Source organism: Python bivittatus, unplaced genomic scaffold, assembly GCF_059951505.1.
Source record: "Python bivittatus isolate LINGU-HERP-01145 unplaced genomic scaffold, Pbiv_v1 ctg000840_np1212, whole genome shotgun sequence".
Lineage (NCBI taxonomy): Eukaryota > Metazoa > Chordata > Lepidosauria > Squamata > Pythonidae > Python > Python bivittatus.
Window position 1 is genome coordinate 25384261 of NW_028277113.1, and position 16547 is coordinate 25400807.

At 36.3% G+C, this 16547-nt stretch overlaps 1 protein-coding gene across 1 annotated transcript in view; it reads left to right on the plus strand.

Annotated features, from left to right (window-relative positions):
- The window catches only part of NETO1 (neuropilin and tolloid like 1), a 122010-nt gene that overhangs the window by 70074 nt on the left and 35389 nt on the right, over positions 1 to 16547 (plus strand). The window contains exons 6-8 of the mRNA XM_007431743.3: positions 2971 to 3012; positions 3109 to 3236; positions 15754 to 15982. Of these exons, the coding sequence (XP_007431805.2) occupies positions 2971 to 3012; positions 3109 to 3236; positions 15754 to 15982 (399 nt within the window). The remainder of the gene's footprint in view (positions 1 to 2970; positions 3013 to 3108; positions 3237 to 15753; positions 15983 to 16547) is intronic.

A 16547-nucleotide genomic window follows, 5' to 3' on the forward strand; every position in this document is an offset into this window, starting at 1 on the left:
GTAAGCAGGCACACAATGGGGAATACATGTTGAAAGGAATGCGCTAACGCCGGCTGTTTATGGCTCCCAGACCCGAGCATGCTAGGCAAACAGCCAGCGCTAGCACATTACTTTTGATGGATATTCCCCATTGTGTGCCCACTTACCCTCTTATAATCCTTTCCTCTCCAATCTCTTTGCTGTGCAAGGGAGGAAAAATTGGTCAGGCACAGGACAACGCATACTAACTGACTATAATGGCAAAAATGTGACAGAGAGATGCTCTGAAGGTCATAAATATGTACCTTGGTTGCAAAGTTATTTTTTCAGCACTGTTGTAACTTTGAACATTCTCTGCATGAGGCAGTTGGTAAGCGAGGTCTACCTGTACTCAAGATCATATCTTTTAAACTGGAAGATAATTATCTGAAGGAGGTTGAAATGCTTTCCTTGTAATTGTCCAATTATTGCCTAGTTCTTCTTTTAACTCAAACATATAACTACTACAGTGCAAGTGTATCTGACCTATTAGAAACCTTGATCAAGATATGTAAAGAGGTTTGTTGGACTCAAATTAGTTATGACAATGACATATCTTGGCTGCAGTTAATCATGCCTAAATCACATTGATATTACAAACTCAACATGGGCTGCTCTGGAAGAAGTGCTAATTTGAACAATGTGCTGTTACAAATATTGAGTAGAATGATACAATCAGAACATATCAACTCATTTTATTAAATCTATAGTGATTGCCAGTAGTTTTCAGATCCAATTCAAACTGTTGTTTATATTCATTAAAGCTCTGATCTTGTGATCAGGATATATTAAGAATGGTGCTGTTCCAGCATGTTTCTCCCTGCATGTTCCATTTATCATCTGAAATCTTGTTCCAGAACCCTGACCATAATAAGAAGTTATTATTAGCTTTGTATGACCTGTATAATTGTTCCAAATGTAGTTACGAGTCTTTAGCCGAAAACATTCTTCTTATTAAGAATGTATAAAAGCTGTTTTCCTTTATACACACTTATTACTTTGCCCAAGTAGTATCATATAGGTCAAGTCTAAGGCACATAATAATAAGGTTTTGTCAGGATAAAGTGGCACTGTTTCATGTGTGAACAGTTGAGTTCGTTGCTGGAAGAGAAAGGTGCAAATGAAATTAGTGGGCCATTTTTTTAAATATAATGTAAAGAATTTTTCAGCAATACAAATATGAATAATTAAGAAAAACTTGTAAATTTTACTTAAAACCATTGAATTAAAAAAATGATATACTTAAAAAACTAAACAATACAAATTAAAAAGAAAAAAATAAACACTAAAAATAATTTTAGGAGAAAAATAATGCATTTTCAAATTTCACTACATTTCTATGATACTGAAATAGAAGATCATATACAGTATTAAATATAGTACCGTAGTAGTATATTTAATAGTACCTAATTTCTCATATTTCTTTGAAATTTTCTTTTATCTACATATGTTAAAATTAAATAGTCTTTCTGAGGCTCTCATTGTCATTTCATTCATATCTGTAAAATATAGTTTAGCATACTTATAAAATACAAAGATAAAGCTGTGTGTGTTATTTGTAAATGTTTCAATATTCACTTTCCGTTTCCTTCTTTCTTTTTAATTGTACCATATACTGATGGTACATTTTATAACAATTTCAAAGATTCAAGAATAAAATCAGCATTGAGTATTAGATATCTGAACTAATATTCATAATAACACCATTGGTTAAAATCTTAGTTTACTTCCTCTGAATTTCATGCAGCTGCCTTAATTCTTTTTGGGGGGAGGAGGGCTTCGATTCAGTTTTTGACTCCTGGCAACTGCCTGGACTAGTCCTTGTAGTTTTCTTGGCAAGGTTTTTCAGAAGTGGCTTGCCATTGCTGCCTTCCTAGGACTGGGAAGGAGAGAGAGTGACTGACCCAAGGTCACCCACCTGGCTCTGTGCCTAAGGTGGGTCTAGAATTCATGATCTCCCAGTTTCTAGTCTAATGCCATAACCACTACACCAAACTGGCTCTTGCCTTAGTCCTAGCTACCAAATATATTTGAAACAGGAAATGTAGCACTTGCAGGATGCTCAAAATTTGTAAATTTGCTAGAGAGGTGATCATTGTGGTATTCCTTTATGCCTGGATTATTCAGTTATCTTCAAGGTATAGACAGAAGGATCCTCCATTTGGTGTATTAAACCCTTAACTTTTTACTGTACAGTGAACAAATACTATATAATTCTGTTTGTTTTGCCAAGTCTGTTTGTTACAGGTTTAAGCTGATAGACTTGAATAGTTTCTTGATGGCTCTTGGGGATTTGAAGAGCATCAAGGTGGATAGTTCTACAAAAGCTTCTGGAATAGGGAAATGGAGAAGACTCTTAGGTATTATCTCTCCCTAGCTAAACAAGCATCCTTTTTTCGAGGAAATTGCAGCAATAAAATGAATGGGATAACAGTTAGAGTAATGTTGGCAGAACATGCAAAGGGAATCTGACTCAATATACTTTACACCAGTGGTGGATAAACTATGTGCACTCTTCAAAGAGTGCAAATGATATGCACGTTTAGTGAAAGTGGAGATGAGGCTAGTTCCTTTATTACTTTCTTGTGCCAGTAGGTAAATAATAGTTGGGCAAACCATAGCTGCAGCAGCTGGGTTGGCTGTTCAGATAAGTTATAATTAGTTGGATTTCGTCTGTTTTATGGGTGTCATTTTAATTGAGTTTTTCTTGTGTGCTTTTATTTGCTTTTGTTAGTCATTACCCTTCATTGGAAAAGCAGAGTATAAATTCAGTAAATAAGCAAATTATGTATCTGAGGGTAACTTTGCTTTTTAAAAGAACAAATCATATTTTAAAAATTCACTTTAGTAGTTCTCTTTAGATCCCCATAATTAAGATTAAGCTAGATTGTAACGTTTCTAAGGGTATTGGGGAAACAGACTAATTTGTCTCTTTCTTGGTTTCATTTTCAGATCCCGACTTCAAGGACCTTGGGGTTTTGAAACCATTGCCAGGTCGGTATGTTCAGTGTTCCATAGCACTTCAAAGCCTTTGTATTTTATCTGATTTTCTTTCTTCTTGCTTGATCTTTATGTTTTGTTGTTACTCAGTTTGTGAGTTTGAAATGGGAGGATCTGAAGGAATCGTGGAATCGGTGCAGATTGGGAAAGAAGGGAAAGCTTCTGACACTGAGGCCGTTGATTGTAAATGGTTCATCCGAGCACCACCACGATCCAAGGTCAGTTCTGTTCCATTCTTTGATCTCGGGACATCATTTAAGAAAGTGACTGTATTGATACAGGACTTATTATTTTGTACCAACAGGTTTTGTTTAATAAGCATTGTCTATGAAATCTATAAATTCTTATGTTCTTTGCTATGAGGGAAACGTAATCAAGAGTATAAATATTTTGGGTAGCATGGTGGGGTTAGAGTCATTTGTGCACAGGGAATTTTTAGGTTTGGAGCCTTTCCTATATATCAGTTTATATTACAGTAAATATACAGTTGTTTAATATTTTCAAAGAATCCAGATACAGGGCTTTGGTTAGTAAATCTGTTATATAAATACAGTGGTACCTCGGTTCACGAACTTAATTTGTTCTGCGACTCTAGTCGCGACCTGAATTGGTCACAACCTGAATCAAATTTTCCCATAAGGTTCAATGTAAATACAGTTAATCTGTTCTGACCCCTCTGAATTTGGTCGCCAACCGATTTTGGTTGCGACCCGAATCATATTTTCCCATAAGGTTCAATGTAATTACGATTAATCTGTTCTGAACCATATGTATTTTTTTTTTAAACCGCAAAAATATGAAACAAAATACAGTACGAAGAGAACGCTAACCTTGCTCGACGTAATTTCTGGTGTGGAGGACAGGAAGGTGGGTGGGGAGGCGGTTATTGCTTGGAGGGAAAGTCCCCCTCCCTACAGGAAGCCACAACCATGTGTCACGGCAAGGAAAATGCGGATCCTGTTCATCACCCGATCCGGCGTTCGTGTACGGAAGCAAAATTTTGCGAACGGTGCTGTTCGTGACCCGAATTGGTCATGAACAGAAGCGTTCGTGACCCGAGGTACCACTGTACCACTTTTCCAGAATTAAAGAACAATGTTTTGACAGAAAAGGCATATCCATACTGCCCAATTGCCCCATCATTTTCTACTCACCCCCAGCTTGCTATAAATGCAACTTTCACTGTCATCTGCAGACACTCCAATTTGTCAATGTCTCTTTTAGACTGTGGTGTCCAGAACTGGACATGGTATTCCAGTGGGGGCCTGACCAAGACAGGGTAGAGTGGGATAATTATATCCCATAGTCTGCACTCTGTGTTCCTATTAATACATTGTAAAACTGCATGTCTTTTTAGCAGCTGCATCATGCTGTTGGTTCACATTCAACCTGTGATCTACTTACACACCCAGAATCTTTTCACATGTACTGCCAGGTTTTCCATATTTATCTCCTATTTATTACCCAGATGTGGGACTTTATATTTCTCTCTGTTAAATGTATTCTGTTCGTTTCAGTCCATTGTTCAAACCTGTCCGTAGACCTTTTTGAATCTTATATTTTTTCTAAAGTATAGGTCCATCCTCCTAATTTTGTGTCGCCTTCAGATATGATAATCATCATCTCAATCCCATCATCCAGGACATTAATAAAAGTGTTGAACAGCACAGAACCCAGGATAGTGCCTTGAGACACTCTACTCAGTACTATTATCTAATCCAGTGTTTTTCTCAACTTTGGCAACTTTAAGATGGGTGGATTTCATCTCCCAGAATTTCCCAGCCATGCTTTTTGCCTCCCCCAGCCATGCTTTTCAAACATACCTGAAAAAACCTTTCTTATTGCTTTGGGCATTTCTTGCAAACCTCAGCTCATTCTTTGCTTCAGCCATTCTGACCTAGTCCTTACAGTCTCTGGCCCTTCTTTCTATCCTTCTTTGGTTGTAGTTCTGTCCTTCCATTTCCTATTCATGACCCCCTTTCTTTTCAGCAGTTTAGGAAGCTCTGTGTGTATCTACACTGATGTCATCAGATGTCTCCCATTTTTTCTTCTAGTAGGAATTATTTGCAGTTGTGTTCCAGTACCTCCTTTCACAGAATTTCCAGTCTTTCTTAGGTACCTTTTGTAGCTAGCTGGAAATTCTACCTATGTTAAATTTCATTCTTTCTGCAAAGTTATTTGCCTGAGAACAACAGTGTATTTTGGAGATTAACATACAAGAAGATCAAGTTGGCTGCACCTACATTTGTACTTCTCTCTCTCTCTCTCTGTCTCTCCAGAATAAGCCCCACTTAAGAACACAATCTATGCATATATACTCAGGTTACATTCAGTAAGTTCACAGAGCTGGAGCAGGCTTCAAAAAATACTGACTAATGGATTAGGGACTCACAGGCAGGCATGCACACACACACACAGATGGATGCATATGTTCATGCATACCCATATGTACGGTTATAATGTGCATATACATGGTGTCATGCTGTCAGCCCTTGAGGTAGTCCAGACAGAAGCACAACCAGGAGCCTTTTTATTGTAAGGTTATATTAAACAGAATCTTGCAAGACTGAAAGTGTTCCTCCCATCCTTTCTTTTTAGTCTACGGAAAACTAAGGAGGGTCCCTTCTGAAATGCTTCCTGTGCTTTTCCCCCACCTGTGGACTGAGTTGCCTCTTATCAGACCTTTGTCCTGGCTGCAGGTCTTCCTCATGTCTTCCAAGGTCATTCCCACATAACATCACACATACATGCATAAAGCCTGTCATTTTCCACTTGCAGTTATCTCACTTATAGCTGGGTATAACTTTGAGAGTTGATTCTGATGGAGAGGGAAAGTTGCCCCCTCCCCATTCCTTCTTCACTTGCCTAATGCTTCATCTCCTAATTTTCTGAAAGACCTTATGCCTCCAAGCCCCAATGATTATAGGTCCCTCTGATGGCAGAGGTTAATGCATCTGTACTATATTATCATGGTGCCAGAGGCTTTAATCAGCAATAAAACAGGTAAGGGCAACTAAAGAGTAAACTGCAAAATGGGAAAAAATCCCCCAGAAACACATTTCAGGCAAACAATTGTTTTTATTCTGTTGACATTTATTTATTTATTTAATAAATGTATATAGCCACCTGTTTCAATTACATGATTCTGGGTGGCTAACAATAATTAATAATAATTTAATAAAACAGAATAAAAACATTATAACCAAAATTTTTAAGAGAAAGAAAAAAGAAACACTGGAGTTTAAACTTTATGGTTTCAGTTATATTGCACAAGACTAATTATAGCAGGATTGCCTTTTTAACTTCAACTTTGTTTAAAAATAAAAATAATACATTTCAGTCCTAAAGAAAAATTTGTTTAACTTAGTAAAAACAACAGCAACAAGCATTTGAATCCAGAGGAAAGTAAATTATATTGAGGTATATATGGGATCTATGTTATATAATTTTTGAAGTATAAATTGTGAAAATAAAGTAAGCATATTTTACATTAGATAAGTAGATAAGATGGTTTAGCTTCCTTCATATGGTTAGTGTCATTGATTCAGGAAGCAAGTAGTGTAACCAGAAGTTCCCTCTTTTTTAATGCATGTGTAATGAAGAGATTTTGAGAAGTGTTTCTTGTGTTTCCAGGACATCGGGGGTGAAGAGGGAGACAAATGATGACTTACATGTGATATCAACACACAAATGCTGCAACTTACGCACTCTCATTAGACATTTTGAGAGAGACAGTATATAATTAAATTATTCTATTGACATCATTGATGACATCATTGCTCCCATGTTGCTATTTGGCATCATCATGATTCATTAAGGACTTTTCTCATAACAAATAAAGCTAATGAAAAATGATGCTCTTCTGTTCGCAGATCAAGAGAGCAATCCTGAAAACACAATTAGTAGGGTTGGGCAATCTTTTGGTAGCCAAGAAGGCAGTTAACTTTATTTGGAGAGACATAGTGAGTGGGATGATGGTGCCCTATTTATTTATTTACTTACTTACTTATTTAATTTATATGCCACCCATCTCCTCCAGACGGTGACTCTGGGTGGTTCACAATTAAAATCAAACATTAAAAGCAGTAAAAATATAAATATCCATATGAAAATTAGCTAAAAAATAATATATAAAAGTCTATATACATACAGAGACTATAAAATCAAGATGATGGGGGGAGGGGGCAGAATCAATTACCCCATGAGCCAAGTCCAACAATGCAAGCCGGCATCAGGCCCCTAGGCCATCTCTTCCTGAAGGCCATGAGGGTGGGACGCACTGCTCCTCAGGTGGTAAGTTGTTCCACAGGGCAGGGGCCATGGCAGAAAAGGCCCTCTTCCTAGACCTGGCCAGCCAAAATTCCCTGACTGATGGGGTCCACAACATGCCTTTTCTGCCAGACCGAGTGGGGCAGGCTGATATAATTGGGGCAAGACAATTCCTCAGATAACCTGGTCTTGTGCCATGAAGGGCTTTAAAGGTATTAACCAACACCAGTGGATCCAGTTATGTACTTCTGTTGGCAGGACCAGGATAACTTGTTTTTTTGTTTTTTTGTTTTGTTTGTTTTGTTTTTCCAGATTGGATTAGGGTGTTTTGAATCAGTTTTTTGCTTTTTAAAAATATTTATATAAAACTGCTGTTGATTGTTGGCCATAACAAAAAGATACAGAAGCCACATGTGGTTCTGGAACCATAGATTTATCTCTTCTGCTCCGTGATGTGAAACTATACTTTGATAATGTGAGATTCAAATTCATAATATTAATCTGCCATATACTGGCATTAGGATATCATGCTATGTGTGTATGTGTGTATATTTGGAGATGGGATTTTATATAGAAATGTAATGGTATGTGGGAATGACCTTGGGAGACGGGGGAAGAGATGCTGCCTAGGGAACGATCAGATAAGGGGCGGGGGCATAATAGGCAGAGAAAGAAACTCAGAAAGGATCCGCCCTAACTTACCAGGCTGAAAAAAGAGATGGCGGGAGATTTGTACTTTCAGACTTGCAAGATTCTGTTAATGTAGCCTTACAATAAAGTAGACTTAGCTGATCTTGTGTTTCCTGTCTGGTCTACCTGGAAAGGCTGACAAGAAATCAGGGATATAATTATTCTGATACGGTTGTTCTTGTATGTTGATTTTATTTTTATTAGATTTCCTCACATACTTGTAAGCTGTAATTTTAATTTTTATGGAGAGATTGTGGTTTTTTTAAAAAAATACATAATATTTATAATTTAGTAAAGTTAAGATTAAACAGATTTAAGGATAGTCAGCTGATTCAGAGGGATTTGTCTTTTGTTTGACAATCTGAAGATGGTGAAACAGCACCAAAATATATAATAGGAACCTATTTTAATACTGTGGATGAAGAGTTCCAGACATTGCTTGCATGTGGATAACTATTTCTTTGAACTTTTTTTTTTTTTTTTGCAAACATATAGCTCCACTTATTTTTGTGCATCCTGTACCATAAAAAAATGGGATATGTGCTAACTGTGCAAAGGTTGTAGTTGGAACAGGCAAGACTGACATGCCATAGACATCATTGCAACAGTTTTCGCTCAGACATCATTTCTCATCAGATTGGATTATCTGATCTAAAAGGGCTGGAGTCATGCACACATTTTTGTTCTTCTTTATAGGATGACCAAGGAAAAACAATTGTGAAGAAGTAGGAATCCTAATTAATGTAAAAGAGGGAATTGAATATGTAATTATGTTAATATGATAAATATATTAACAGGGTGGTTTGCAGGCTACATGCAACCTTTTAGCATTCTGAGTTAACAAAAACCACTTTGGATAGCAAAAAGGATAAATCTCAGGAACACTTATTTTGGCAAGATTAAAGTTACAGTATATATAGGAGCAGGAAATCACCCAGAAGTTTTCTTTCACATTTCCACATTTAACGCTTCTGCCCAAAACCTGAAACGGCAGAGGAAGATTTCTGGGAAAGAAAGCAAATTGTTCCTCTCTCATTCCTTAAACATCCTGAAAAAATGTTCCTAAATCATTTCCGAAATGTCAGTTTTGGACAGCTTTTCAGGATTTTGGGGGTTGGAGTTAAAATTTAGGAGTTGGAGCAGTTTGCCCAATAACAGGCTTCCCACTCCCATTCCTATCCTTCAAATGTTGGAAAAAAGAAAAAAAAAAGTTTGAAAAAAATTCAGCCTGGCCTTTCTGGTGACATCATCATCTTCTGCTTCACCCCCTGTGGCTCCTAGAAGGTCAGGAGGCTAAATTGTGGCTCCTGAGCCTTAAAACATTCCACTCAACATAGATTACTATAACATCAGCAGAAGGCCTCCCCAGGGATCATAATTCTCCTAATATTCACTTCCTCATATCTGTTTTCATCTACCCTAATATATACTAGCTTGGTCAGATTAAGCCTCATACTTGGGTTTCTCCAAATAATGCAAAAATTATGGGAAGTTACTTGACATAACTGCTACATTCTCTAACAGTATGTCATGCCAAGAGCACCATTGGAGTTATGCAAAATCCATTGCTCTTGCCTGGAAATTACAACAGCACCAAAATATGTAGGAAAGGTGGGCAGGTCATCCAGGCCAGAAACAAGTCTTTATGGCCATATAAACCTCTCTTCTCTCAGAAATGAATAAATCGTTTCTTCCTCTTAGCTATGGGGTTTTTTTCTCTCAAAATTCAATGACTTTGATATATTTGAGGGGAGCTAGCTTCCCTGTGATTTTGCTAGCTTCAGTGTGATTTTTTTTGGCTAAAAATGAAAGTGCAAAACTGCAGTGAACTTTGCTCAGATATGATGGGTTCTTATGATGGTTTTCTGACTTGCCCAATCAATCTTGTCAGAGCAAATGTTCAATGACTGATGAAATAGAATTTTTCAAAAGCGATTCACTATAAAGAGCTTATGATAGAGCTCTTACTGAAGTTATATGTTATTCACAATTTGAAGTAATTCATTTTCTCTTAATATATGCGGTCAGTGCTTACTGTGTTCAAATTAATTTTTTTAAAAAAAAAAACCCTTCCAATTCAATCCGCATTGCTTTTTTCATCATTATTTTTAAAATACCAACCTTAAAAGTGACAAGACAGTAATTTAAACTGTAATGCAATCAGGGGCTATTAATTATATATGCCATGGCTGCAGTGAGGTTTTTTTATTGTTGCTAACAGCACTGCCATTTTGCAGTGACATTCCAAATCTGAAACACCTCTGAAATTCTGTCCTTTATTTTAGTCAAAATTACATTGGATCAACGATTTACAAAGTGGATTTTTTTTTGACGTTTTCAAACAAAAATGTGGAAACAATGTGGATTTTTCTTCATAGTCCCCAAATAATGTTTGATTAGAAAGCACTTACAATGCAGAACATACAAGTGTAGGTTTATAAAATAAGGAGATGCCATCTTGCTCCTTTTGAAACAATAGCAGATAAACAAAAGTGCTTGCTTGCTTGCTTTATTTATTTATTTTAAGGCTAGAGATTTAAGTAACTCTAGGTGGCTTACATTATTATATACAGATGTAGAAATAGAAATGTAGACAAAAGAAACCATGCGTGTCAGGACAAAACACACTCCGTTTGCTACACAGAACACTCAACAGGGACTTAGCAGCCACCCAACTCCAGGGCCTGGGAGAAGAGCCAGGTTTTTAAGAACTTCTGGAGCATCATTAGGGTAGAATAAGTAAATAGGAATAAGTAAAGCAACTGAGTTTTGTAATGGGCAGATGGTAGTTAAATTGTTCATAATTGTTCTAAGAAAAAAATATATCCTCCGCTGAAAATAGTAGTATATAAATGGACAGAACATTTACCAATAGTTTTTGCATGTTATGTCCAGATAGGTCTGTTTCAATTCCTCCACTACCAATGGAATAGCCATTTCATAATTTCTAGTGGGCATGTGAGATTTGCACCTAGACTGTATTAAAGTGAAAAATTAGAAAATTATCTTTGTAAAACTCTACTAATTGTTAGCAATTTAAAAGTGCAGATTGAGACCTCAGAATTGTGCATTTTCAATGGGGACATTTTAAAATGCAGACGTGGAAGAAAAGAGTTGTTACTGTGATGCCACAAACTCTTTGTTTTGAATGCAACAGTTCAACATGGTAATTGCTATTATTACACTTACATAATATTAATCTTAAGTAATATTATTACATATTAATTGCTATTATTACACTTACATAATATTAATCTTAAGTAATATTATTACATATTATATTTATGTATCAATCTTGAACTGACATTCAAGAGGACCAGGTGACTCATTATTTTATTATAACAAATGCTTTGGCTAGTCTGTCCTTAGGAGAATGCAAGAAAAATTATAAGGAATTTTAAATAGTGATACATTCTTGCGAGAGGGTGAAACATCTCGTAGTATTCAAGGCAGATAAACTTTTGTTTATAATTAAAGGATTCTATTGGAGGTGTGTGATTATGACATGATTATATTTTATCACGTAGCAGTCTTCCAGGCTGAGCCTTGAAATTGAAGGTATAGTTGAGCTGTTATTTACAAGGAGTATCATGCAAAAGTCAGGGTAAGTGATCTTTGGGGGCCTTGATTTCAACCTTTGAAATGCTAAGGTTGCTTTATGGCTCCAACGTAGAAATAGTTATTCATAAAATGAGGTGGTGGTCAGAGGATGACAACATCCGGCTTACCTTGTTTGGGCATGGTAGCTGTGTAGGTCAGGTCTGGTTAGAGTTTGGATGGGAGACTTCTGGGGAATACCAGGACTGTAGGCTACACTTGGAATTTGGACAGCATCCTAGAAGAAGGGATTGGTGAAGAAAAGTATGGTTGTGGTCCATGAAGTCCCTTAGAATTAATTTCAGCTCAGACTTTACCATTTAGCAACTCAAACTTTACCATTTAGCAGGCAAAGGATTAAGTACAGATTTATAATTAAATTAATAAAATACATAGAGCCTTAATTAAATTCATTTCTTCCACCTATAAAAATCTAATTGCCATTCAGACAAAAATAATGGCAACAAATAGATTTACTGCACACACACTTGGCAAAATGGATCTATTTTAACTCTCATCTGTAAAATAATTGATTTGTTCTACCTGTAGCATTTTTTTAAAAAAAATGAATTTAAAAGCAGATTTTCCTCCCATGTATTCTTTTCTATCTTTGCAATTTTAAAAGTATTTTTCAAGAGCTGCTGGTGCTGTTTCCAAATGGTTGCAGAGATATATCACTGTTCCAATGATGGAGGCTAAGAAAGGAGTACCAGCTACAAGTTTCTTCCTCCTTCCCCATCCTGTCTAAACAAAACATGACTGTGCACACACACAAACAAGTACACACATGGATCTCTGTTGTGTGTTTTCACTTCCATTGGTGGCACAAACATGCAGCCTTAACCTCTTTCTTTTCCCTTGCTCATATGAGCAAGGAAAAACATACTCCCCACATTTCTAGCCCAGTGGGAAAAAAGTTCTCTATCAGTTCTCTAAGTTTCTGGGATTTGGTCATAATAGAAATATGCAAAGAACTGCAACCTAAAGCTTGCTTTTTTCCTAATAAAATAAATTTTAAAAACTGAGATGGAATATGAAATATTTCTTCTGTAAAGCTGACTTATTGACCGAGAAACAGTAAATGAAGACATGCAGTTTTTCCTTCCATGCTGTATAGGATGTGTCAATGGTTCCTGTGAAGTAGTAGCTAGTATTTTATTTGACTGGAAAGTTGAAGACCCACACTTGGCATCTGAGTAAAACCTGGTTTAAAACTCCCTAAAGCCCTGCTCTCTATTTGTAGCCTATAAATTGTCTTCTATCTAAGGAATCAGAAAATAAAATCAAGACTGAGAAAAATCCTTAAGAATCTGCTAAAGAACTCAAATGAAAAAGCATTGCTATTTAAAACGCCCCGTATCAGGTCTCTGGAAGAGAAGTATATTCCTGAGGATTTTATTCTATAGGCTTCAGCGAAATAGGAGGAGGAAAAGGAAGAAAGGTTGGGTATTTAAAGATTCAGACTGAAGCCGTTTTATTTCACATGTACTACTAGATCAACCATTATTTAACCCCCATCCCATTTATAGGGCAACCATTGCTTTTAGGTCTCTTTCCAGAAACTAGTACTTTTGATTTGGATATTAATCGCCGTCTCATTATGAGTGCTAAACTGGCCAAATTCTAAGCTGATCAGCTGAAAAGTGAAGAAAGGTAGTTCCTTAAGTTCACAGAAAGAACTTTCAAGATCAGGTAGGTTTTTTTTTTATCATATGATCTTATTATAATTTATTTTTTAAAATTTGTATGCCACTCTTGAAAACCAGATTTTCCCAGGGCAGTTTTTCAGTACATACTACTTTAAAACATAGAGGAAACATACTTTATTAAAAGTGAGTTAATTAGGGCCTTGATAAGGAATTAGCTTAGATACTTTCTATTCTCTTTTCCAGCTCTATAATTTTTTGAACATTGCTAAATATTGTTACAGCTGTTGTAATTATGACAGGTGACCAATTGCCGCAAGTATAATGAGTTTGTTGCGGATGTATAATAAAGTATAATTAATGTCAGAAGTGATTTAGATTACTTTCTAGAGTAGTATACGTATTAGAAAATGATTCAGAAGAGTGAAAATATTAGAAATGCCGCAATACTTGAGTTAGATATACTTGATTAGTAATATGCAAGATTCACAACAAACACCTGCATTTATTGTAATGCTTTGAGCAGGGGCCTCTACCGGGCATTTAGGGTAAATACAATGAGATTATCAATTTACATGAATGTGTCTGTCAGAGGTTTGAATATGGAGTAATTCAAGTCCTCGTTGCATCTCTTTTCTATTTTTTGGGGGGGGAGAAGAGCTCATCTATTAGCAAATACTGAACTCGGCCAGCAGATGATAGTTTTGACCAGTTGAAGGAAATTTCAACCTTAGTTTATTAATATCAAGGCCATGGATATATCACTCATAGTGGATAGCTCTTACCCTAGTCCAAGAGGACTGAAATAAAATACATTTTGGTCCCATCATTTCTGAATTTCTTAACTCATTAGAAGATAAGTTAACAGGACTTCCACTCACCCTAATCTAGCAATTTATGCTGCTTTATTCTGATGATGTTGCTATTTTTTTCTAAGACAAATTAGATTGAGGAGAGCATTCACTTCAAATAACTGTGGGTCATTTTTCATCTTTCTGGAGTGGAAAAAAAAAAGGGCCGAGTATGTGACCCAAAGTGTCCAATGCAGTGTTGCTGCAGTACTGACTTCCTTTTGAACTAGAAATGCCCAGTATATTCTTGCAGTTTTAAGGTTATTTGAAGCTAAAGCCCCTGCTCAGTTGCTTTGTGGAACCCAACTTGTTTATACTGTAAATGTGTTCTTCTAGAAATGGTCCAGTCCGAATTTTAAGATCTCTTTTCCCAGTTTTCTCAATGCATACCAAATGCTACTAGAAGTCTTGAGCCTAGACTCTTAAAGATTGAGGCAAGAATTTGGGTTGATATACTTAATTTGTTATTTAACCAAAATAAACATTTATTTCTATAGCAGTGGAACAACCACTGATTTTCTAGAAAGAACTAGATCCTTGTGTATGAAGTTTTGATACTTGCAATAAAGGGTAAGAGTAAAAATAATATTTTCATTGCAACATCTTTGTTCTGTTTCCTTCCATCTTCTTTCCTTTGGACCAGGCCTCCTTTGCTCTTCCCCTGTCAAGTTCTATATTTCCTTGTCTTCCTGTCATCCTAAAAATCCCTGAGTATAATCAAGAAGATGAGCAAAACAGGATAGCTGTTTGTTCTTAACTGTATTTTATCCAGAATGTTAAAAACTATTAGTCATTGTTGTACTCACAAAGAAGTTAGGTGGGTGGCCAGTGAAAGACATTATTTTCAATGGAGGAATGCCTCATTTCCCAAACTCCAAAAGCTTAACTGTTGCCTATTTGCTATTTTTTGGACCCAAGGGCTTTACTGAATTATTTTAGACTGATTCTTTTAATTGATGATTGTGCCTTAGGTTTGATTAAGTATTGATTCATTTTTTAATTGATTCTGCTATGCATTGCTCTGGACCATTAAAGTTCGAAGTGCAGGCAGCAAGGAGATAACATCTATAGAGGAGCTATGATGTTTCACAATTAAATTGCATAAAAGTTAACAAATACTGGATGGTTTTGTTTTATTATTTAAAAATAATCAGGTAATGTTCTCACTACTTAAAGAAATAAGAGAAGAATGTCAAAGCCTTTTTCTCCTGAAACATTCCTGGATTTTAAAACAACAGATCTACTAGTTTTGAGGACAAATATATTAACAGAAGAAAAGGAAGGACAAAATATTTTTTATATTTTCTCCCTTTTCTGTAAATAATGTAATGTGATGAAAGTATATTAAAAAGGATACTCATTTCCTATTCTGTTTTGAGTAATATAAAGACTTTTTGTTACTGTTAATCCACATGCATGTATTGACTTGATCACAGTGAGCTTGTGATAAGCATACATAAGGAGAGTCTGTGAATCTTCCAAGGAAAAATAAATCGTTGGGAAAAAAACGTTCAGTTCCATTCATGATCCTGTTTTCTTGCTATATGCTGCTGTTCAGGAACAACATGATCATTGTTCATTGCTTTGCTGTAAAGCATTGGATTCTTTGAAAGGACAAAAAATGCTGTGGAAATGTAAGTGTTGGTCTATGCTGTCATGTTCACTGTTCTCTTTTTTTATAGATATATTTACGATTCTTGGACTATGAAATGCAGAATTCTAATGAATGCAAAAGGAATTTTGTGGCTGTCTATGATGGAAGTAGCTCAGTGGAGGATTTAAAAGCAAAGTTTTGCAGCACTGTTGCTAATGATGTGATGCTGCGCACAGGTCTTGGAGTAATCCGCATGTGGGCAGATGAAGGCAGTCGAAGCAGCCGATTCCAGATGCTCTTCACATCTTTCCAAGAACGTAAGATACTTATCAGAATGTATTGTCATAACACTTTTAATGGGGTTTTCCTTCATACCTAGTAAATATGAAGATATGAGATAACCAAGTAGGATATTTTCTATCAAGTCTCTAGGGATGTACTGTTTATATATGAAGGGAACCCCATGTGGCACATAGCATCTTGGATTTCCTCCCTTGTCATGAATATGGATGAGGAATAAAATATCAGCTCTTACAAAGAGTGAGAGACCTGTGCATCTAGGATGTGTCACCATTCCAGTTTCTACCAAATTCTGTCACCAAATGTGAACTCTGAGGTTTCTAGGGTGAAGGGGACAGCTTAAGTGAATATAAAAGTAATGGACACCATCTAGCTATTCTCCCCAAATGTGATCTTATGTGACTCAAATGGCAGGGAAGCAGGCACTCTTAGGTTGTGTGGTGGAAGTGAACAACATGAGGCTGTCCACATACTGTTGAACTACAGTTTCCCAAGAGTAAAGCTTAGTGGGAGTTGAAGTCCAAAAACCTCTGGAAAACTATACATTGTCCACCCATGATTCTGGGGAGTCTTCTGTGAGCA